This window comes from Carassius gibelio, chromosome B15, assembly GCF_023724105.1.
Source record: "Carassius gibelio isolate Cgi1373 ecotype wild population from Czech Republic chromosome B15, carGib1.2-hapl.c, whole genome shotgun sequence".
Taxonomy (NCBI): Eukaryota; Metazoa; Chordata; class Actinopteri; order Cypriniformes; family Cyprinidae; genus Carassius; species Carassius gibelio.
The window spans coordinates 2,093,799-2,118,283 of NC_068410.1; the positions used below are offsets into that span (position 1 = coordinate 2,093,799).

The window sequence follows — 24,485 nt, forward strand, 5'->3', positions numbered from 1 at the left end:
AAATTTCTTAGAAACAAACTTAAGGTCTTTGCATAAAATTTACATTTGACTTTATTTCAGTTTTATTTCAGCTAACAAGAATTTATGGGTTTACTGTTAACAATAACAACCTTAATCTTATAATAATTTTATAAAATATGTAATCTTAACAATATTAACCGTAAACCTTAATTACAAATAAAAACCAAACCAACTATAAAATATTTAATTTCAGCTGCCGAGGCAAACTTTTTCCAATTTCATTTAGTTTATGGTGTTTAATGTAATGTGTGTTTGTGTGCATTAGAAATAATATAAGTATGATTTTGTGCATATGTGTGTGTGTGCATGAGATTGTGTGTGTGTGTGTGTGTACACTAGTTATATTGTCAAAATCTGATCGACTATAACCCATAATTTCTCAGTGAATCATAGATCTCCATGGTAACACTGGAACATCTGAGAACAAAAGTGGCCCTTATTGAAAAACTGAAAGTGCTTGACATTTACCGAACGCAAGGTAACCAGGACAAGCAACAGAAACATTACACAGAGACAAAGAAAGAAAAAGGGCCATTCATTTCGTTTTCACATTAGTGTTATTTTTTCTTGATGTAGACAATATCACACAGTGATAATTCAGAGACAGAAAGAGAGAAAGAAAGCAATAAACAAGCATCTTGTGAACGAACCACAGTGTTACTCACTTACTTCAAATTCACCGCAAAAACCACACGTACAAAAATAGAGCAACTCTCCCAAAGTCCTTCGAACTGACCCACATTTACAATTCACCAACACTAGATCAACATTCATTGTGTCCGTCTGAGGACGAAAATGCTTTAAAACAGGCAAAAACAAACATTCCATTTAATAATATAATCAAAATTTATAATAATAATAATAATAATAATAGAAAAACAGCATAACTTGATCGTCGGTATTCTTAAGCATTCTTTGTCATATAAACATTCAGCATTCGTCCGTCTCTTTGTAAACGACGGTAAGTTTTTGACGTAATCAGCAAGCCATGCCAACCAGGGACCGGGGAACAGCCATCATGTGATCAAGACCCAGAATGCAATGGGGCCTGACGTCACATGAGGAGCGGGAAATGCACAACAGCCAAATCCACAAACAGTGCGAAACAACTGGACGTCCAGGACTTCACGCTCAGTCTGGCTCCTGCATGACACATGCATGATAATTAGGGCGACGTCAGTCTTGCCTTCCTCCATTTAATTGTCAAGATGCATTTTTTTCATGAGCCTGAGAATGAAAGATTCATTTTTTTTCAAAAGAGAAGAAGCAACTGGCGCCCAAAATGTAAATAAGTGGGTGGAGCCCATATGCAAAACCAACAGGCGGAGTCCAAATGCAAATAAGTGGGTGGAGTCCATTTGCAAACCAGCAGGCAGAGTGGAATGCAACTAAGTGGGCGGAGCCTGAATGCAAACCAGTGGGTGCGGTCTGAATGAAAATAAGTGGGCGGAGCCTGAATGCAAACCAGTGAGTGCGATCTGAATGAAAATAAGTGGGTGGAGCCCATATGCAAACCAGCAGGCTGAGTGGAATGCAACTAAGTGGGCGGAGCCTGAATGCAAACCAGTGGGTGCGGTCTGAATGCAAATAAGTGGGTGGAGCCCATATGCAAATCAACGGGCAAAGTATGAATGCAAATCGAAGGGTGGAGTCCGAATGCAAATAAGTGGGTGGAGTTTGAAAGAAACATGCAATGTTCACTGTTCTTCTTGCTCTTCATCCACCACGTCGTCTTCATCGAGTGAGACGATGCCAGACGAAGCCACATCCGATACCTTCCTCCGTGTGGAATATTCTGACGGAAGGCAGACTCCGCCCCTGCATTCCTTACAAGGCATGTCCTCTTCTTCGAACGTCTCGGAAAACGTTTCCAAGCAGCAGGGGGAGTGGCCTCGTCTGTGCCCCGCCCTGTGTAGGCGGGCTAACAGTAGCTCCTCCCCTCCCTGAAGAGCACCGAGTATCTTGGCGGTGATGTCGGAGGCAGGCGTGTCCGTGTGACGCCCGAGATCCCGAAGCAACGGGTGTCTCTCATCCAAGCTGCACATGCTGGAGCAGAGCGTGTCTGTCGGTGACCCCGGTGACCCCACGGGAGGTGAAAGGTCACCGCCCACACCGCTCTCCGCCTCACACAGGCCACGCCCCCGCAGGTGAGCCCGACACACCTGAGTGTGCAGGAGATCCCGCAGGTAATGAGGGTACGAGGACAGATCTGTGAGGAGACCAGAGGTGCATTAGAATCATTATTTTTTGGAAAACAAGATTAATTTAGTAAATTACTATTAATTTTACTATATATATACACACATATATATATATATATGCAAATTCTAGCTGTACATGAGATGAGCAGCTTCACTCCCTCCACTCCCTCTCTACAGTCTGACGCAGAAGAACACATTAAACTTGCAGGAGAAATGAATGCTTGGATATCAAATAGCGCCAGAGAGCAAAACGAGAGAGAAAGAGAAAGAGAGAGAGATGTTTTCTAAATGAAAGTAGGGCACTAGGACAGTAACGTCTGAGCTGCGATTCTACCTTCAGTTTGACGGGGAGAGAAGAGGAAAAATAGATAAAAGAAAGAACGAATATAAAGAGAAGCTGCAATTAGATCGGTGCAGACAAAAGAATAATGACTAACTTCACATGCTTATTTATAAATACATAATATATCTATCTATGATTATAAAATAATTACAGCTACATCAATCTCTCTACTTATATGAACAAATAATGAATGCATTTATATAATAAATAATATAAAATAAAAACAATATAGAAATATAATAAAAATACAAAATATTTAACACACAGCATAGAATTAATATAATATCAATTTATACAATGATTTCTAGTTTTATCATTATATGTTTATATTGCAATTTATTATAACATATGAAATAAATAATATTATTTAAATAAATAATTGAATGGTAAATTTCTAAATAAATGCAAAGCACATGCGCACAACAACAGCATCAACACACAAAATCACCATTTCAGAAATTAACCCCTTCATACCCTATATTTTATACCATGACACATGAATAATGATTGAAAATTAATAGCAACTTGGTGCATCATTAAAGAAATGAGGAATCAGTTTTATAGTGTGTGTGTGTGTGTGTACCTGTGCTCTGTGTAACAGGCTCGTTTGCAGGTAGAAAATCTTCATCATAAGAATCGTCGTTAGACTCGTCACCATCCACTGAAGACCAGGCGCGAAGCTTTGCCTCCGCGATGGCAAACTGCTCTGCCACTCCTGATATAAAGAGACAAAACACATCATATTTACATCAGATTTACCCTGGATCACACACACGACAGTCATTTGATCAAATGTAGCAGAGGGTGTGATGCGTCGCCGTGGATACAGGATGACTGAGTGAGTTCTTATTGGCTGCCACACAGAGGCCAGGTTTGATTGACAGGTCATTTAAATGCAGCATTACCTAGATGTGAGGACATCACAGGGGTGTCCTCGATGAGACAGGAAGTGACCTCACACACACACACACACACACACGCACACAGTTCTGTTCAGACACATTCACATGTAGTGGTGACTGGGTTAGAGAGCCAATTAGCTAATTAAGGTCTCTCCATGTCTTAATTTATTGACAGGACACGGTTTTATTTTTTATTTACCACACACGCTACATATCGCATATCTGCATACAGTGAAAAATTGCAATATATGTACAATAAAATAAAGTAAAAATAGTACAAGCTGAGATATAAACAATTAAAATATGGGGAAAAAAATAAAAAAATAAATAAAATAAATTTTTTAATAAATAATATTAAATATAAATAAAACTGCAAATAAAAACTCTGAAATTAAATACAATAAAGCAAAGTGATTAAAATCTCAGTAAGGGCAAAACAAAATTCAATAAAAAAAAAATCAATATATATATATTATTTTTATTTATTTTTTCTAGTAAGTGTTGGATAACAATTATTTTGTTTAGATATACACAATATATACAACACAAAACATGTATTTTCATTATCATATTTGTGCATCTTCAGCTGAATGCATTTTATAATCAAGAGAAAACCGCTTTAGATTTGATGTTAATATTTAATTTTAATAAATGCATTAGTATTAAAAAAAATTACAGTGCTTCATTTTGCATAAAAATGTAACTGTTTGGTTAAATGAGTTTGTGTTTGGATGGCAGTGCTAATTGGAAAAAAAAAGTGTCGAATCGATTGAGAAACTAAAAAATCCCCATCATTGGTTGGTCTTTGCTTGCATTACTTCATCGATTCATCCTTCTATTCATCTTTTACCCTTTGCTGAGGGCTTGGTCAGCACACACACACACACACACACACACAGAGTTTTGGCAAATTTCCTAAAGTTCAATTTTATCCACAGAGTCACCGAAAGAGTGTTTCTGCAGGACGGACAGTACACACACACACACACACACACACACACACACACACAAGGACATTCACAAACCTTAGCTGTAAGTGAACAATCCTCACACACACACACACACACACACACACACACACAAATACTTGAATACTTAGTCACTGTATGAAAAGGACAGTGAGAGAGGTGAATGAATTCCTCTCAGGTTCGGGTCATAAATCGTCATGTCGTTGCAGGAAAACCGCTTCGTCACAAAGTATCCTTCAGAGGACAGACGAGCCTCTTGGGAAAGGTCAGAGGTCGGATTGGAATCGTTTAAAGATTGTAAAGGAAGCAGAATCGTTAAGCAGACGTGAGCCGATACCTCATGAGCTCGATCATTAATCTGATTACTCATTAAAGGAACAGGCTCTCAAGAGTTATTTCTGTTGTGTGGTTTGTTAACGAGGTAAATGCAACATGATTATTTATGATCTCATAATGTTTATACATTTGAAAGATGTTTTTATCCAAAGCACCTTTAAGGAATTCATTTGATCCGTTCATGCATTCAGTGAGAATCAAACACATGACTCTGGTGCCATGCTTTAGGTTTGAAGAAGCATTATAATATAGGAAAAATAAATAAAATGCATTAAAATCAAAGAAAAATAAATACAGTTTCAATAGATACAAAACTGCAAATGAAAAAAATAAAAATAAAAGGCATGGATGGGAGAACTCATGAGCTTGATTTGCTGGTCAGTTATCAAAAATTACAAAAAAATAAATAAAATGCAACAAAAAATAAATATAAATTAAAATGTAAATGTAAATGAGTGCAAAACTGCAATACAGAACAATAAAATATATTTAAAAAAAGGAGCGCTTTTCTTTTTTGTATTTTTCAGTGTGATCAACATCTCTCACACAATTTCCATTAAATTAAATAAATTAATTGGAATAGTGCGCGAGTACCTAAATTGGGATGCATTGAGAAGAAAGGACGTAAAAAAAGTATTTACAGGTTTTCTTCAAACCTTATTAACACGTACATATTTTCACATTTTAATTTGCACTAAAACGGTTCAAAACAGGGCTGTTTGGCTTTTCACAACATGCAGTTTAGGAAATCATCAAAAATATGCATTAAAATGTTTATTGCACTTCATCTATTTGCTTCTGTAGATTTCAATTACAATTCATAAAGGTTCATCTACCGTTTACATGGTTTTATTATCTATTTTTTTCATTTGTAGATCTTGTAGATTTAAGTGCTGTCAAACGATTAATCATGATTAATCGAATTCAAAATAAGTTTTTGTTCACATAATATATTCATGTGTGTACGGTGTATATTTAAATACAAACAAATGCATGTATATATTTAAGATAAAAATATGTTATGTGTATATAATAAACATATTTCTATAAATATAAACATGTAAATATTTACTAAATATATACTGTATGCGTGTGTAATAATATACATAATAAATTTAAACGTACATCTATAATGTGAACAAAAACTTTTATTTTGGATGCGATCAATCGCGATTAATCATTGCCCAGCTCTATTTTTATTTGTTTATCATTATTCAAGTAAAGAAAGTTACAATGTTTAAAAATACAGAATCCCATGGAACAAACATATAACATATAAATAAATAAAAAAACAGGCTAAGTGACAATATTTACAAATGCTAAACAATGAATCACTTGGACCAAAAAACGTACAATATTACAAGTGCATTCTGATTAGCTCATGTATTTGCATTCATGTGTGTGTGTGTGTGTGTGTGTGTGTGTGTGTGTGTGTGTGGGCATGTTTTTGTATCATATCAGGACACAACTCTGTATAATGACATGGGTATGACACGGGTATTACAAGGAGAGGGTGACTTATGAAGACATAACCCATGTCCCCATTTTTCAAAACACTTATAAATCATACAGAATGAGTTTTTTTGAGAAAGTAAAAATGCACAAAGTTTCCTGTGAGGGTTAGGGTTAGGTGTAGGGTTGGTGAAGGGAGAGAGAATATACAGTTTGTACAGAATAAAAACCATTACACCTATGGAATGAACACACTTTACACAAAAACAAACGTGTTTGTGTGTGTGTGTGTGCACATGTGTAGGGTGGGGGATGAAGCATTCAGATGCCCCTTTAATACATTCACATGCCTACACTACAGCGGTCACTGACCTGCAGCGAATCGTGCCTCCTGCTCACCCTCGGTCAGATGTGAGTACGATGTGAGGTGTGACTCGAGGGCGACGGGTGTGTCGCTGGGTTTACACCAGCCCTTCCACTCGATCAGGTGAGCCACACGGCCCTGCGCCATCGCCGTGGGCTTCGTCACATGATCTTTGACCACCTGCGAGAAACCTGAACACACACACACACACACACACACACACACACACACAGGGGTCAGTCACCCGAACGCTGCATAATACATTAGGAATAATCCAGGTCACGCTGTCAATCAGTATGACACAAAGAACTCGTCACGTGCAATAAAAGCATGTGTGTGTGTGTGTGTGTGTGTGTGTGTTTACCGTGAAGATCTCGTGAGCTGTGATCTCTTGTATTCACAGTGTGTGTGTGTGTGTGTGTGTGTGTGTGTGAGGGTCATGTTTTGTGATCTTTATGGAGACCTAATGATCTGAGCACAATACAGCATCTCAATGGAGACGCTTCATGTTCGTCTATTGTTATTGGACATCACTGCTGTACCTTTTATTACAGCATTAAATTACCGTGTTAACTATTGACAAGGTTTTTAAAAAGGTGCATCACCTACAACAGGAACTTCTGGATTACATTAACACTAATCGGCATGAAATTAATGCATTTTAACTTCTGAAGGTTACGAGAAGGTACATCTAAATTTGATGCAGAAACCATTTTCACTCAGAAACTGCAAGAAACACATTAAATTAAACATGACATTTTGAAGCAGAAAAACTTAAATGTATATCTGTTTTATTAAAGTTACTTTGTTATTGCATTCGTTTGGAGGCTGTGCAACTGAATTATATTTGGTTACAGATTACAAACACAGACATTGCATATATTCCTGCAAATAAACATGCACGTATTTAAATAAATATGCAAGCAGTAATGTTCGGGTGTATGATCACAAATGTTGTCAGAGAGACTGCGATCTTTACCGTGGAGTGAAGACCTGGCCAGCGCTGCGATCTCTTGAATGGTGAGAGCTCGTCTGGATTTGGGTAACATGTCGCTACCGTCCTCAACATTTACCTGAGAGGAGAAGATAAAACACTGAGTAAAAGCTTTAAAGAGGAGGTTACCTTCAAATGGCTTCATTTCATTAACAAAAACTGTTTTTCCATTCTGCATTTATTTTCTTCTCTGGTTTGCTTCCTAATCTAGCCGTCTAATAAATCTGGCATGTAATATTATTAATATTGCTGATGCATTCTCTTGGATAAAAGCCAATGCAAAAATGCCTGCATGTATATGCAATTCAGTTTAAGTTGGTTTGTTGTATTTAAATGCATTGCCATATCAGCTTCACATGACAGATTTAACAAAATAAATACAAGTATAATAAATACAAATATTTTCTAAAATTCAGCTTAATAAAAAAAAAAAGATAGATTTTGTATGTACACAGCAAAATATTTTTGAAATCCGTGATCTTTCAATCGGTTTTATTTCTTAATTTTAGTAATTTTGTTGTGTCTTTTTGCTTTTATTAATATTTTTAATTACAGTTTTAGTTATTTTCGCACATCAAGTTAAACAGATTTAGCTTTGGATACTAGCGGAAATACTTCATTTAATTACAGTTCAAATCTGATTTCATTTCAATTAACAAAAATGTTAGATGGTTTTAGTTAACTGTAATAACCCTCAAGTCTCAGTGATCTTCTGGTCTGTAAATACGGCTCTGGTTTCTCCTTCAGTGTGCGTCTGTGGGATGGTTTCTGCTGTTTTCTGCTCCAGCAGATGCATCTGATCATTTAAAGAAACCATAAACGCTGCATGTACACACTTAACTTCAAGGCTTAGTAATGGGAAACCTCTTATACTGAGAACTAGTAACAGGTTGTTGATATTCCAGCAAAATCTTGGCCTAGAAGTGACAATCCCTCAAGAGCAAAGCTGCATTCTAAGACCTTTGTGTCTCGTCAGACCGTGCATGAGGTTACAGTGTGTGTGTGTGTGTGTGTGTGTGTGTAAGGTCACATGTGTCTCTGTGTCTTTAATAACTGCAGCACCTGGTGTGTTTGAACCCTTCTCAGTATGTATGAGTTTACTCACGAGGGTAAATGCATTAGCCGGCGCGTCATGGAACAGTTAGTGGAGCGGACGGCAGAATAACAACAGATAGGTATTGAATTAAAAAGCATTCGAGCGCCGTCCCCTAGAGCTCTTGACATGCACGCTGATAATTCCCTACATGAGCTGGAGGAAATAACAACAGCATTGCAGTCTACACACACACACACACACACAGAGCGCGTCACCTACTGCCCTACTGAACACTGAGATTCAGTCCCTTAAGAGCTCAAGCCCAGGAGAACGGCACAAATTCAATGAGCTTCGTACAGCAGGACTCTGTTACAGAAGATTTGCCATTTTCCAGTCGTCTTGTTTCATAAAACTACAGCTGATGACCTCAATAACACAATGACATCGACCACAGCCCTGACACTCACTACGATAGAATAGAATAGAATTGAATAGAATGCAGAACTTCCCAATCCCAATCTAGCCTAGATGGAGAAATATAGTTGCAGAGTAGAATAGAATAGAATAGAATAGAATAGAATAGAATAGAATAGAAGGACTGCAGTGCAGTAATAACAGTCTAGAATACATTTTGAGAATAGATGAGTACAGTGGAGTATAATAGAACAGTGGAATGGAATGAAATTAAATAGAATAGAAGGACCGCAGTGCAATAGAAAACAACAGTTTAGAATAGATTTTGAGAATAGATGAGTACAGTGGAGTATAATAGAACAGTGGGATTGAATAGAATAGAATAGAATAGAAGAATAGAATAGAAGGACTGCAGTGCAATACAAGACAACAGTTTAGAATAGATTGAGAATAAATGAGTACAGTGGAGTATAATAGAACAATGGAATAGAATAAAATAGAATAGAAGAATATAATATAATAGAATAGAATAGAATAGAATAGAATAGAAGGACTGCAGTGCAGTAATAACAGTCTAGAATACATTTTGAGAATAGATGAGTACAGTGGAGTATAACAGAACAGTGGAATGGAATGAAATTTAATAGAATAGAAGGACCGCAGTGCAATAGAAAACAACAGTTTAGAATAGATTTTGAGAATAAATGAGTACAGTGGAGTATAATAGAACAGTGGAATAGAACAGAATAGAACTGAATAGAAGAACTGCAGTGTAGTAGAAAATAACAGTGTAGAATAGCTTTTGAGAATAGATGAGTAAAGTGGAATATAATAGAACAGTGGAAGGGAAATAGAATAGAATAGAATAGAATAGAATAGAATAGAATAGAAGGACTGCAGTGTAGTAGAAAATAACAGTCTAGAATATATTTCGAGAAAATAAAATAGAATAGAAGGATTACAGTGCAATAGAAAACAACAGTTTAGAATAGATTGAGAATAAATGAGTACAGTGGAATAGAATAGAATTGAATAGAAGAATAGAATAGAAGGACTGCAGTGCAATACAAAACAACAGTTTAGAATAGATTTTGAGAATAAATGAGTACAGTGGAGTATAATAGAACAGTGGAATAGAACAGAATAGAATTGAATAGAAGAACTGCAGTGTAGTAGAAAATAACAGTCTAGAATAGATTTCGAGAATAAATGAGTAAAGTGGAGTATAATAAAACCGTGGAATAGAATGCAGAACGTCATTACATTAGAAAAGAGCATGCCAGTCTAGCCTACATGGAGAAAATAGTAATAGAACAGAATAAAATAAACCTGAGCTGAATAGAATGGAATAACCACAGGGCAATAACAGTCTAGAATAGAAGGTGAGAATATATGAGTGCAGTGAGGTATAATAGAACAGTGGAACAAACAGAACAGTATAGAATAGAATTAAATAGATGTAGAACTACAGTGCAGTAGAAAAGAACATGGCAATCTAGCCTATATGGAGGAAATAGTAGTAGAGTGGAATAAAATAAACCAGAGCTGAATAGAATAGAATAGAATAGAATAGAATGACTGCAGTGCAGCAGAACCTAAATTAACAGTAGAATAGATGGAGATTATACGAGTAGAATAGATACAAATTTAACGGAGCAGAAAATAAGACCAAATGACTAGAATAGAGTAGAATATGACAGAATAGAATCAAATAGAACAGATTAGAAGAACCTCTAGCTCTAGTGCAGTAGAACACAGCAGCAGACTAGAATGAAATAAACCAAAGCAGAAAATAATAGATTTGAAGACAACACTAGAATAGGAAGACTGTAGAACAGTAGAAACAATCTAGAGGATAATATATAATAATAATAATAATAATATAAAAATTACAAACAATAATTCTGTGCAGTGAATCAGAAAATAACAGCCTTGATTAGATGGACAGTAGAAAATAATAGAAAACAATAGATCAGATTAGCCTAGATGACTAAAAACACAATAGAAAAGAAGGACTTCAGAGCTCCTAGAATAGAAGAACAGTAGAATCAAACAGAATATAATATAATAAAACTAAGGAAGAATGGAACGGAATAGAACAGATCAAAGTAGACTACATCAAATCACAGCAGACTACTCTCCTCTAGGACAGTGTCAGACTGAATCTTGACTTCTCTATTTGCATGCAAAACAACCCTCTGAGCACACACACACACACACACACACACACAGGTTTCACAACAACAACAAACAGACAGTAATTAAACATGAGCGCTTTGAACAGGAGCCTCATCCGTCAGTCTGTCTGCGAGGCTGGATAACACACACATCTCATCATAAGAGCGACAGACAGCGATCGACGGCATTCCCACACACACACACACACACACACACACACAGACTGAGTAGTGATACCGGCTCTCCGCTCGCTCCACACAGGAACAAAAGCTTCTCCATGGAGTCTGTCGTCAGAGGCATGCCACGTCGCGCTCACACCTCGTTATTCCACTGGAGCTTACAAGGAAATGAGCATTTCTATAGCAACCGGTCGCCATGGAACGATTTCTCCAAGGATACGGCGGGATGGATGCTGGATGACGTCACATGCAGCACGTTTGATCAGTGTTACTGTGGCTCTCTCTCATTAACACACACACACACACACATTCCCCATGATGACACCTGTCTCCCTCTCACGAGACCCACAATTCCTGCCGAGCTCTCCCTGTGTTTGAGCATCATCGTACAGTTTATATTTGATGTTCTGTATACATATATACATATTATAACAATGGCAGCCTTATTTTAGAATCAGAGTATGTTAAAAAATATCTTATAGAATATAGAAAATATTTTATAGATTTATAACACTTTATTTTTGTCAATTTATTTAAAGATTTTCATTTTGTTGTGCATTTTTGCGAATTATATATATTTATATATATATATATATTTTAGTTTATATAATAATTTTTTTTTTTTAGTTTGAGTTATTTTGGTGCACCACAATAAACTTAATTGAAATTGAACATGTCTCCTTTGCAACTAGCTGAAAAAAGAAAATCTGTTTAAGTTTTAAAAGATTTTATTTCATTCCATGTTTATTTTAAGTAATCATTTTTCAGTAGTTTTAGTTCTAGTTTTAGTTTCCAGTAATAGCCCAGATCTGTGGTTCTCTACTAGTGGGTTGTAGGTATGGTAAGAAAAGGAAATGCTAAAAACAACACTAAATACACATAATTAATACATTTGTAATTAAATAAAAATTTAATTTAAATACAAAATTAATATAAATAATTATTTATATTTATTTGTGTGTGTGTATATATATAAATTTTATAATTACATAAAAGCATTCTTGATATATAATAAATTAAACTTAAACTGTAATAAATTTGAACTATATAAAATATAAAGAATAACATTAAAAAAAATAATTAAATAAAAAATAACTTTTATTATTAATAATAAATTTTTAGCAAATGAATTGCTTTAATTGAAAACAATACCTACACCATAGAGAAAGCTCTGACAGAAATAAACAAGTATGAATTAGTGTATACATTAACGCATGCAACAAATTTAACATTTGGATTTAGTTAATATTTTCCTAGCTTAACTGAAATGAGTTTCAATTTCCCAAAACTGAAATTCATACGAGTTGCATCATAAACTTGATTTTTTTTTCACCAGATAATTCAAGCAGATCAGTTTCACAAATGACCTAAAGTCAAAGGATTCTGAAAAACACATCAGTGCAGCAATGCCATGGATTCCGTTCTGAAAAACCACATTAAGAACTAATTACTTATTACTCAGAATGACTCATGAATGATTAGAAAACTAACTAGTGAACATTTAATGAAACTCAGAGCGAGGAACCGAGTCTAGTGCAATTGGCCCTCTAACGAGTTGGATGATCGGGTTAATTAGGTCATTATAAAGCCGAGGAAAGATGAGAAAATCATTTTCTGCTCAGAACACAGAGTCAAAAACTCTTAATCAGATCCGATCTGACAGAAAAAGCGCTCGACAGCGTTTTGCTTTCTTCAGGCCACTGCGCAGCCACAAGTGAGGACGTCTGAAGACCGCTAACCACATAATGATGACAGAAATAGCTTGTGAATGGCAGGCCTTGGAGCGAGACGGAAGAAGCAGGATCCGTGGCCCACTTTCTAATAACACAGGGCTTCTGCAGAGTTTAGAAAATCAAGTTTAAGAGTTTTTAAGACTTGCAAAATTAATACAGAATGCAGTTACAGAACAATCCCAAATTAAATCAAGTATCTCAAATTCTTTCACTGGTTTAAAAACTCAATATGCATTTTATCTAATATTTACATATATATATGAAATTGGCTTCTGTTCTCATATATAAATGCACATTAAGTAGAAGTCAATATTAATTTCACTTATATGGTAATGTGTTTCTGAAGAAAGGCATTAAATAAATACATTATTGTGGTGCTACTAATAAAATCTGTGTCAAATAATGATTTGAATCTCTCTTTTATTTTCCCCCAGAGAGATTATAAAAGTTTACAGTGATTTAAATGCCAGATTTTTACAAAAATACAAATAACCAGGAAAAAATACACCGGGACTCTTATTTTGAAATGTATCTTATCTGACATTTTTGATTGCTCACTCAAAAAGATGAAAAATATGGGATCCAAAATACCAATATGAAAAAAGATTTTATACATATTAAGGGACTTTTAAATAATAAACAAGCCCAAAATATACCGGGACTCTTATTTTGAAATGTATATGCTTTACTGTTTAAGCTGCTCCTTCAAATTGAAAAGAAATATGGGAACCAAAACACAAATAATAGGTTAACTAATAAGACTATATCCATATTAAGGGACTTTTCAATAATAAACAAGCCTAAAATACACAGACTCTTATTTTGAAATGGCTAAGCATTGCTAGTTCTGACTGCTCGATCAAACTGGGAACTAAAATACGAACAGTAACCAAACTAAAAACTCTTATTTTAAAATTGCTATGCTTTACTACTTCCAGCAGCTCAAAGAGGAGAAATGTATGAACAAAAATACCAATAATAAAAAAAGGTTATGCATAATGACGTATTTTTTAACATCATAAACAAGACCAAGATACACAAGGGCTCTTATTTTGAAATGTACGATTTGACTTTGAAACATTTCCTTAAGATCACCATTAATCGCATCCAAAATAAAAGATTGATTACAAAATATGTGTGTACTGCATGTATTTATTATGTGGCCTATAAATACACAAACATGCATGTATATATTTCAGAAAAATATATTGTTTATACATTAAATGTATTTATATATTTAATATAAATAATGTGAATATAAATATATACATGTAAATATTTTCAAAATATATACTGTGTGTGTATTTATATATATATTATAAATAAACATAGTACACATAAATATATTGTCTAAACGAAAACTTGTTTTGGATGGGATTAATCACGATTAATCGTTTGACAGCACTAATTATTAATTTTATTAAGCAACGCAATCCCGTTTCTTGATTTGAAACAACATTACATGCAGAAACTAAGAAATACATTTTTCTATTATTTATTTTGTTCAGGAAAATAATGGTCTGGCTTTAAACTTGAAAGAAATAAAGATTTGACATTTATCGTGATAATGATCGATACTGACGGACACGAATAGCGATTATAATCACCTAGCCATACCAGAGAGTGACAAAATTAATAGGCAATGTTTAATTTTGTGTGAACTGTCCCTTTAAGAGTTTTTTTAGGGGCTGCAGAAACGCTGTGAGAGGAGAGGAAGGGAACGCTGTGAAGTAAAAATGGACATGGAACAGATTGAGAGGAAACTTTGGCACCTTGAGGAAACGGTCCGAGCGCCCAAATGTCGCGCCCAGGCCGTGCGCCAAACTGGTCCGTGTGTTGCCCAAGAGCACCAGGTCAGAGCAGGAACTCCTCGGGCTCCAGTCCACACGCAACCTGTCACCTGCCACTGTTTGGGGAAGAGAGGATGAGCGACTCACTACTGCCACCTACTGCCCTGGAGACCAAACCCTGCTGCAGGACAGCCACACAACATCTGACCGCTATTATATACAGAGATCTTAGAATATATTATATATACACATTACATATATTAAAAAAGTATTTAATTCATTAATTAAGAAAAAAGTTAATCGACTTTTATAAATAGTGTGACCAGATGTTTTAATTAAAAAAAAATGTTTTAATTAAGATAAAAACAAAACTGAGCATTCTCCTATAACACAAATATACACAATACAAATCCGCATTTATTGCAGATATTTATTGTAAAAATTTTATTTTAGTTCCATTACATATCTGATTGCTACTGGTATACTGTAAAATAAATAAAAATTAATATGAATTATTATTTAAAAATATTACCATATAATTAAATTTCAACATTATAATCTTATTTATTTAGATATAATAAATTATAAAATAAATATAAAATGCATTATGAATAATGAATTTTACTACTTACAATATTAATGCTACATTGCTCAAATTTTATTAATGTACATTATATATACATATATATATGTATATATATTCTGTGCAATTTAGGTAGAATTTATTCCAGTTTATGTGAAGTTCGGACTCATCTGATCAATAAGAATCAGGGTCATCTGGTCTCTCTAATGCCTTCCACAGCAGAAGAGCTGAAGTGCTTCTCTTACGCTCTCGTGCATCAACATGCAGTCAAGATGCAACATTTATACAACCTACACGGCCAGTGTGGTGCTTTCTCTGAATGTCTATTACACACAAACATGCAGAAATGATCTAGAAAACTCTGAACTGAATGACTGGCTTGATGCATCCGATGCATCAGTCAATAGTGCATCAGTTTAGTTGGATGAAAAAAAGACCAGCATTCATTATTTTCATTCAGTCTTTTCTTTCACTTCATGCACCAGGCTTTTCTGACTCGGCACACGGATCGAGGCTTAACTTCACCGAAGAAATCACTTCATAATGTGAAAAATATCACAATATCAAATGCAATTGTTTACAAAAAGACACAGAAATGTCGTAAAATGTGACCCGAGTGTGTTTTCATGAGATCGACTCTATAACTCTCGCGTGGTCTCTCTGAAATAAGAGCGAGATCACAAAGCTGTTTCTGATAACATTGAGGCTGATATGATCTACAATAACAGCAGCGGGACTCCTCTGCGGGAAATCAACAGGAGCGTTTAGTTCTAGCTGAGTGACCCACAAACAAATCAGACACAGCACAGAGGTCTTCAGCAGTAAATACTCCAATCCAGTCCATCTGCTCGATAGAGAGGAGCTCAGCGAAGCGCTCGACTCTCCGTCCTTGTCCTGAAACTGTCCCGAAAACATCCCCTGACCTCAGCAGAAGTTACAAAGCATGGGCAGATCTGATGTAATCTCAGCTTGACACGCTTATGCATTGAGAAGTCAATTAAAAAAAAAAAAAAAGACAAGGAGAGAAAACCAACCTGTTATAATATATATATATATATATATATATATATATATAATAAACAATAACATTTTGTGAAATGGAAGGTTCCTCAAGAAACCATTGATGCCAATAAAGAACATTTATTGTAAGTGTACTGTAATTCTTTATGGATGACTGGCAAAACAATTAAATTAATATGAGAATATATGAATTAATATATATTATTAATAGCATTATTATTTTATTAAATAATTTGTTTTGTTTACATGTCATCATAAACTATATATTTATTGTAAAAACATTAAAATAAAATTAAAGCATAACGTTATTTTGAAAATATTTGATTGCTATTGGACATTGTATAAATAACATTAAATATACATCAACAATATAAATATAGAACTCTATTAATTATTATATGTAAATATTATTTTAATATTCAATTATACAATACTAATATTACATTAATTCAAATATTACAATATTAATACATTTAGCTTATTTACATCTTTTGTAAAACTAATTATCAAAATAAAAATTCTAATTATCATAAATGTGTGTTTGAATCAGATTTAAAAAAAAATGAATCAATGTTCATAAAAAATACAAATAAAATAAAGCTATCTAATTGCAATGGATATTATAAAAATACATATTAAGTATATCAGCAATATAAATAAAAAAAGATTGTGCATTATGTAAATATTAAATTAATATTACAATATGAATAATATTGTGCCATATTATATTGATTAAAATATTAAGATATTAAAATATGAAAGTAAATATGTAAATATATATAATTATAATTTTTTAAAAATAAATAAATTTTCACTAAAGAATTTAATGTGAAATGCAGCTTTCTGTATTGACCAAAAAAAAAAAAAAAAAAAATATATATATATATATATATATATATATATATATATATATATATATATATATATATATATATATATATATATATATATATATATATATATATATATATATAAAAAAAATTTTTTTATTGTTATTATTATTATTATTTGGTCAATACAAAAAGCTGCATTTCAAAGTGATGCAATAAAAAAAAAATTTAAATGTTGGTTCTACAAAGTACCTTTCAGTGATGTTATGTTTGTTTCTTAGTATGAAAAACATTTTAACCATCTGGAGAACATTTTTCAATTTAAAGAACCCAAAAAAGATTCCATGGATTTTGAAGGTGTTTCACATTACACCATCAATGCCAATAAACAACCTTCCCTGTAAATGTTGTGAAACGTGATCAGTTCTCGCTCCCGTCTGAAGCCAAACCTTAACCGGCTCATTTATCAGCAATTAACAGGACAAGGCTCACGCTCCGGTATCCTGATGATACCTCATTAATAATTACAGCACCAGATTAACACGTGATTTTTGTGCATGGTGAAAATAAATCTGAGGCCATTTGTTCGGGACTCTCAGAGTGGAAAGGCGATGGATTTCGTTTTTTCCATCCTCACTTCATGTACAGAACCTGAGGAAAAACATGGACATTCTTCATGATGGGAGTGTATGGGTTAAACACTTTTTGAATTCTCAGTAATGTCATTTTACATTTTACAAAATTACATAACATTTAAATGCGATGCATTTTTCAAAAATTTTGGAATAAAATATAAGGCAAATTTAATACGGAGCATTGCATGCATTTTAAACACACACTATTAGACTTATATATTTTCTCAATTATTATAATTTGACAAATAACTGCTTGGTTAGAAATTATGCATTAAACAAAACTTTAAAATAATGTTCTTTAACATTACTTCACAATAATAAAGAAAAAAATTCTAAATCATTTATTAGTGTTAATGTTAACTGCTAAACATTTATACTTAAAACATTACATAATGGTAAATTAATCGCGATTAATCACATCCAAAATAAGTCTGTTGACATTATATTTTCTTAAATATGTGTGTGTGTTTATATATGCGTAATAAATATACACAATACACATACATGTATAATGCAAACAAAGACTTATATTTTAGATGCGATTAACCGCTATTAATCGCGATTAATCGTTTGACCGCACTACTAAAGATATAATGTGTGGTGTAGATTACACTAACATTAGGCTGTTTTTAGCCATATACCCTGGAGTTGTTTCACTCTCTCCGCTATACAACTAAGTAAATGAGTGAGTAAATTCGCAGGATGATAGTGCATCAGCGCTCTCACAAGCTGACGATATACGATGATATGACTGGAGTATCACCCAACATTACTGTACAATGTACATTTAGCATCGCCTCCAGCCGAGGATGTAGCCTGTGATGAAGGCGCGCTATTGGTTAATGCAGATGCATGCGGAATGTCCTATCAGTGTCTTTGAAGCATGCAAATCTGCCATGATCACTGAAAACCAATGCATGCATGCACGCACTCGCCAGCGAGAGAAAGCCTGCATCTTGTGCACATCTCTCTCTCTCCCTCGCGCGCGCGCTCTAAGAGGTGTGTGTGTGGGCTGCAGTCGGACTCGGGTTTCACATACAACGCTCTAATGCCAGTTGTTTTTCATGCTCGGAGGAGAACAGAGCGTGCAATTCTCACCTACTGGCGTTCTGGACGCGGCGCAGCCCATAATTAGGTAATTAGGCGACCAAACGCGAACTGTGAACTGATTTGAGCCGCATGCATGCTAAGAGACAGCAGAAGCGCTTGCGTAGCCTTGTCTCCATCTCTATTCCTCTCTTGCTGCTCTCACAAACAATCAGTGTGCGCTAGTCTGACAACTCTAGTCCTGCGCTGAAGAAAAACCAACACACACACAGAGACTAAACCGGTGATTCTCCCAGGTCTCAAATGGTTTAAACTGTTGTGCATTATTTCCATGTTGCATTTCTGCAAACACAAACATACTAAAAACATCTGTTCGCCTCAAATATGTAGACTAAACCAGCGTTTCTCCCAAATTGAAAGGCGCTTTAACTGATGTTTTCCACCCATTTATGGACTAAACCAACTGTTTTTCTTTTAAAAGCTCATTAAAATTATGGTTTAGAGACTATAAAGCATCAGTTCTTCAAGATGCAAATGGCTTAAACTGTTGTTCTCCACACATATATGGACTACATTTCTGCATACACACTAAAAAGTTGTTCACCACAAATATAGACTCTAAACCAGTATTTCTCAGAATGCAAATGAATTCAACTGGTTATTTTAGATACATATGAACAAAACCAGCTTTTCTACCAAATGCAAAGGGTTTTAACTGTTGGGTTCCGCACGTACATGGACTAAACTACAGTTTCTCAAACACAAATGCACAAAATATTGTTCAGTCCAAATATATGGACTAAAATGGCTTTCTTCCATTAAAAAAAATGGACTAAAACAACTATTTTCCAGTTAAAAACAAGAAAACTGATGCTCTTAAACATTTACAGACTAAACAATTGGATTCTTTCAGATGAAATGGTTTACAATGTTGTGTTCCGCATATATGGACTATACTGCATTTCTGCAAACACACTCAAAATAACTGTTCGCCACAGATATACAGACTAAACCATCTTTTCTCCAAATGCAAACAGTCTAAATCATAGTTCTTCCAAACAAATATATGAACAAAACCAGTTTTTCTCCCAAATGCAAAGACTACAATAAACTGTTGTTGGTGACATTTATACATGCCCAACATTTCTGAAAAAAAAAAAACAGACCAGCATGTTAGGTCAGGCCACACCTGCAGCACCTCCATCACACTCAACACGGGTGTACCACAGGGCTATGTCCTGAGCCCATTCCTCTTCTCCCTCTACACCCTCTACTGTAGGCCTGTGCATGGATCCATCTCCATCATTAAGTTTGCAGATGACAAAACGGTGATTGGCCCCAGAGACAACACTATTTATCCAGAGAAAACACGGTCTATGTCGAGCTCACAGCATTCTTAAGGACTCCTCTCACCTTGACCATAGACTGTTTAACCTCCTGCCCTCCAGGAGTTGATTCAGGAGTCTCCTGACAAGGACCAGCAGACTCAGGAAAATGATGTCCATAGTACTGCCTTATCTGTATATTTATTGTACACTTTGTAACATATTGTAAACACTGTGTGTGTATCCTGTACTCACTGCTTATTGCACTTGTATGTTAACTGCATATCGTTGCTTTGTACCTTACATGTGCAATGACAATAAAGTTGAATCTAATCTAATCTTATCTAATCTAATACTGCCTTTCTTCCAGACACATGTGGACTAAACCAACTTAAAATGACACTCCCAGACATATACAAAGGTTTTCCCAAATTCAACAGATTAAACCAGCGTTGCCCCCAAATATGAGCTTTTCTCCCAGATGTGTGGACTATATAGACTTGTTTGCTACATACAGACTAAACTGCCTTTCTAACAGACACATATGTTTTCCCAGACAGATACAGACGAAAACCTGCCGTTCTTTACAGGCACAGACTCCTTTTCTAGAAATAGGACTAAACTGCCAACCATACATTCTATGGGTCAAAATTAGTATTATTTTTCTTTTATGCCAAAAAGCATTAGGATATTAGGTAAAGATCATGTTCCATGAATATATTTTGTGAATTTCCTACCGTAGATATATCAAAACTTAATTTTAAATTAGTAATATGCATTGCTAAGAATTAATTTGAACAACTTTTTTTTTTTTTTTTTTTTGCTCCCTCAGATTCCAGATTTTCAAATAGTTGTATCTCAGACAAATATTGTCCTCCTAAAAAAACCATACATCAATAGAGAGAGGATTTATTCAGCTTTCAGATACTGAAATAATTCACCCTTATAACTGGTTTTGGGTCACATAAGCCAGTGAACATCTGTTCTACTAAATATAGCATCATATTAAATATAGCTACAAATTACATGTACATCCGATATATAGCTACATATTATATAGCTATTATGCAGAGCAGCTGTTCTCCACACATTAACAGCGCAAACCAGCTGTTTTCAGAACAAATAGCTACAGGCTGTTCGTCCTTGACCGCGACTAATAAGAGAATCACCAAAGAATCTGACATCACACTGAAACACGGTTTAATTCAATCATAACATATCTGGTATATAGTAATATATAGAGATAGAGAATCTCACTTCTAGAGGGGTGGATGGACAGCGCTTCTCTCCTCTCATTGGCGTCTCGGTTCCGTTCAAACACACACCGGACCCGGTCCGTGGCGAGCTGGAGGCACTGGAGGCTGAGAAACACATGCGGAAACAAGCTTTATAAGCGAGCCGCGGGATGCGCAATGAGCTATGATTGGACAGATCCTGCGCTGACCCCGCCCACAGCTTCTTGATGGAACGCGTGGCTGCGGGAGAAATAAATAAAAGCGTGATTACTCAACTATAGGCTGCGGACAAAATAGTCTCCAGAAGTGAGCTAAATGTGATACAACGTCCCTGTAAATGGATGGATGGACAGACAGATTGATTATAGCCTACACACACACACACTATATAGGCTAGTATAAATGTTTTTGTCATAATTACCTTTGAACGGTTTTAAAACACTACAAGCTGATACCAATGTCTCTATAAAATCTGTGTGTGTGTGTCATATTTTGATCTTAAGTCAGCAAGTTTTTCCTCGATCCATCTCTCAGTCTCTCATGGGGAAGCTATAATCTTCATGTGTGAACACTTGCTCGGGTCTCTGGAGGGATCGTAGATGCTCGGTTTGTTTACACCGGGATAAAAGCGCTCGATCTCCATCTTCTCTTTGATGCGGACGCGTTCGGCTTCTCTGGGAATAAACCTCATCTCTGTATTAACCACAGGGCGAACAAGACCGCAGATTTCCCTTAAAGATGTTGATGCTGCAGGCGGAAATATCTTAAATAATATAGTTCTGATAAAAAAAATAATGTGTAGGCTATCCTCTTTTGGATTTGTAAAGGAACATTGCAAAAACACAGATTTTTTATTTTTATGCGCATCGGAAACATAATTAACACTTATGCGCATGCGCAGTTGTCCAGAAAAAAACTACCGCGATAACTGGAGCAACCGGAGTATAATCGTTCTTTTTGCTTTACAACATATACCAGAAGACATGCCAGAACAGTTTTTTCTTCACTTTTTCTTATCGATCAAATTAAGTTGTGCATATCCCCTTTCAATCCGATCGTAATTTAAATCAAATCAAGCTAAATCTGATCGCTTGAGATGTTTAAACAAGGCTTTTTAATCCAGTTGAACCACAGGTCTGATAATTATCATCAATTACAGATTTAGACACTCAACACACCACTTACATCCGATTTATTCCATAAACCCATTTTTTAGCATTAGCATTGATTTCCACAGGTCACTTAAAAGTAAAGGGGATTTTTTTTTTCTTTTTTTTTTTTTTTGAAGAGCAGTCTAGAAGTAAGCCCTTCTCCAAAGAAATAGGGAAATACCAAATATTCTAAGAAAAGACAATGCAAGTCATGTTTTAAGGCATTACGTTTTTTTTTGTAGGCATTTGCATTCTCCCTGCGTTATATATATATAAAAAAAAAAATCACTGTATAATAAAGAAATTAATAAAGAAAGCGATGCAATAAAAACTATTCTATAGTTACCATTTTAAAATATTTTAAGGTGCATTACAGTAGAACCCAAGGTTAAACTGTCAACAATCAAAATCTAAAACAAATTATGTTAATGAATAAAAATATTAAATTAGGAAAATGATAAATATGTTAGTTATCGGGTTTCATTTTCTTGTTGCAAAATATTATGCTGTTTTATATTCTTTTGACTTTGGGATGAAATACATCGCAGACCTGTTTTCTCTCAAAAAACACGTGATTAGTTTTCTAAATATTTAAATCAGCTTCTGACGCGTCACGGGGTGGGGGCGGGGTTACTGTGTGAAGAACAGAGAACATCTGCAGCAACATTTTCACTCTTTGGAGCTCAACTTATTAATGATTACAGCCTTTTATTCTCTTTGATGCTTTCTGCATTTCTCTGTCTGTCTGCAGTGTTACAGGTCTCTGTCCTGCAGTGTTACAGCGCCACCTGTAGGTCAACACAGCCTCTTCCTGTCTGGACTGATGGAAAAAGGGAAGCAAGCATCGATACTAAATGATTTAGATGTGATTTGGCTATTTTTGTTAAACATAGTACTAAGATTGCATTGCAACTCAAAGAAAAGTATAATATTGACTTGGTATATAATGTATTTAAAGTGTATTTACTCATAGCCTATATAAACTACTTCATCCATAAATGTAAATAGGCAGTGGAAAAAACTAATTTTACCAATTTAAAAAATAGGACACTACATGTATAGAGAAACATGACCTAAAAAAAAAATTTAAGTGATCATCCAAATTAATCATAACATTTTGTAAATTAAGAAAGATGCCATCTCAGGAAATTAGTAAAATATTAATCCGAGTTAATGCCTACAATAAGATATTTTAATATAAATGATAAAAAGGATGTACTGTAAAAACCCTTCATTACAATTGTTTATGGTTTGATGATTATTAGTGGCTCATATGAGGATATTTATGGGTATTTATGAAAAGAGAGTCATAAAAGATGATCAAATCTGACAGATAACAGCAAATTCAAGTAATCAAAAACCAGTTAATTCTAGACAGTCTGTGATCAACATATTCAGCTCATGATAAATCTTGTCGATTTATTTTATGCTGAAATAAGAGACAAAATCTCAGCTCAAAAACCAAAAACAACACGTTTTTTTGTCATTTTTTCATTGCAATGCTCTTTATTATCTCTTCCAGTTTCAAATGTGAAAAGAGGCATTAATTTCTCTTAATTAAATACTTAAAGCAAAAAAACAAAAAAAACAAAGAGAAATATTTACATAATTTCATTAAACTATAGTCAATAACTAGAGGAGGATAATTATACAAGCCGGGTGGTTAAACTGCAAAAGAAAAAAAAATTAAATACAGACAAAACAAAAGCCAAAAAATTAATAAATGGCATTAAAGTTAGCATTTTTAT

At 34.6% G+C, this 24,485-nt stretch overlaps 2 protein-coding genes across 13 annotated transcripts in view; both read right to left on the reverse strand.

The window, feature by feature from the left end:
* Nucleotides 1-559: 559 nt before the first annotated feature.
* On the reverse strand, nt 560-21,775 carry LOC127972163 (protein FAM131A-like). Of its 3 annotated transcripts, none has more exons than XM_052575487.1 (5): nt 21,609-21,775; nt 7,567-7,660; nt 6,596-6,778; nt 3,149-3,280; nt 560-2,230 (listed from the first exon to the last, which is right to left on the reverse strand). In XM_052575487.1, exons 1-5 carry the CDS (start codon nt 21,723-21,725, stop codon nt 1,719-1,721), a joined length of 1,038 nt encoding a protein of 345 aa, XP_052431447.1. In that variant the 5' UTR covers nt 21,726-21,775; the 3' UTR covers nt 560-1,718. The 3 variants fall into 3 exon arrangements, with proteins under 3 accessions (XP_052431447.1, XP_052431449.1, XP_052431448.1); XM_052575489.1 differs by lacking the exon at nt 21,609-21,775 and adding an exon at nt 19,078-19,210; XM_052575488.1 differs by lacking the exon at nt 21,609-21,775 and adding an exon at nt 11,447-11,585.
* Nucleotides 21,776-24,457: 2,682 nt separating this feature from the next.
* The window catches only part of LOC127972367 (eukaryotic translation initiation factor 4 gamma 1), a 39,434-nt gene continuing 39,406 nt past the window's right edge, over nt 24,458-24,485 (reverse strand). For all 10 annotated transcript variants that reach the window (XM_052575822.1, XM_052575818.1, XM_052575817.1 and 7 more), the window contains one exon: nt 24,458-24,485. This exon is cut by the window's right edge and continues 1,112 nt beyond it. The gene's annotated coding sequence lies outside the window, so the exon portion shown is untranslated.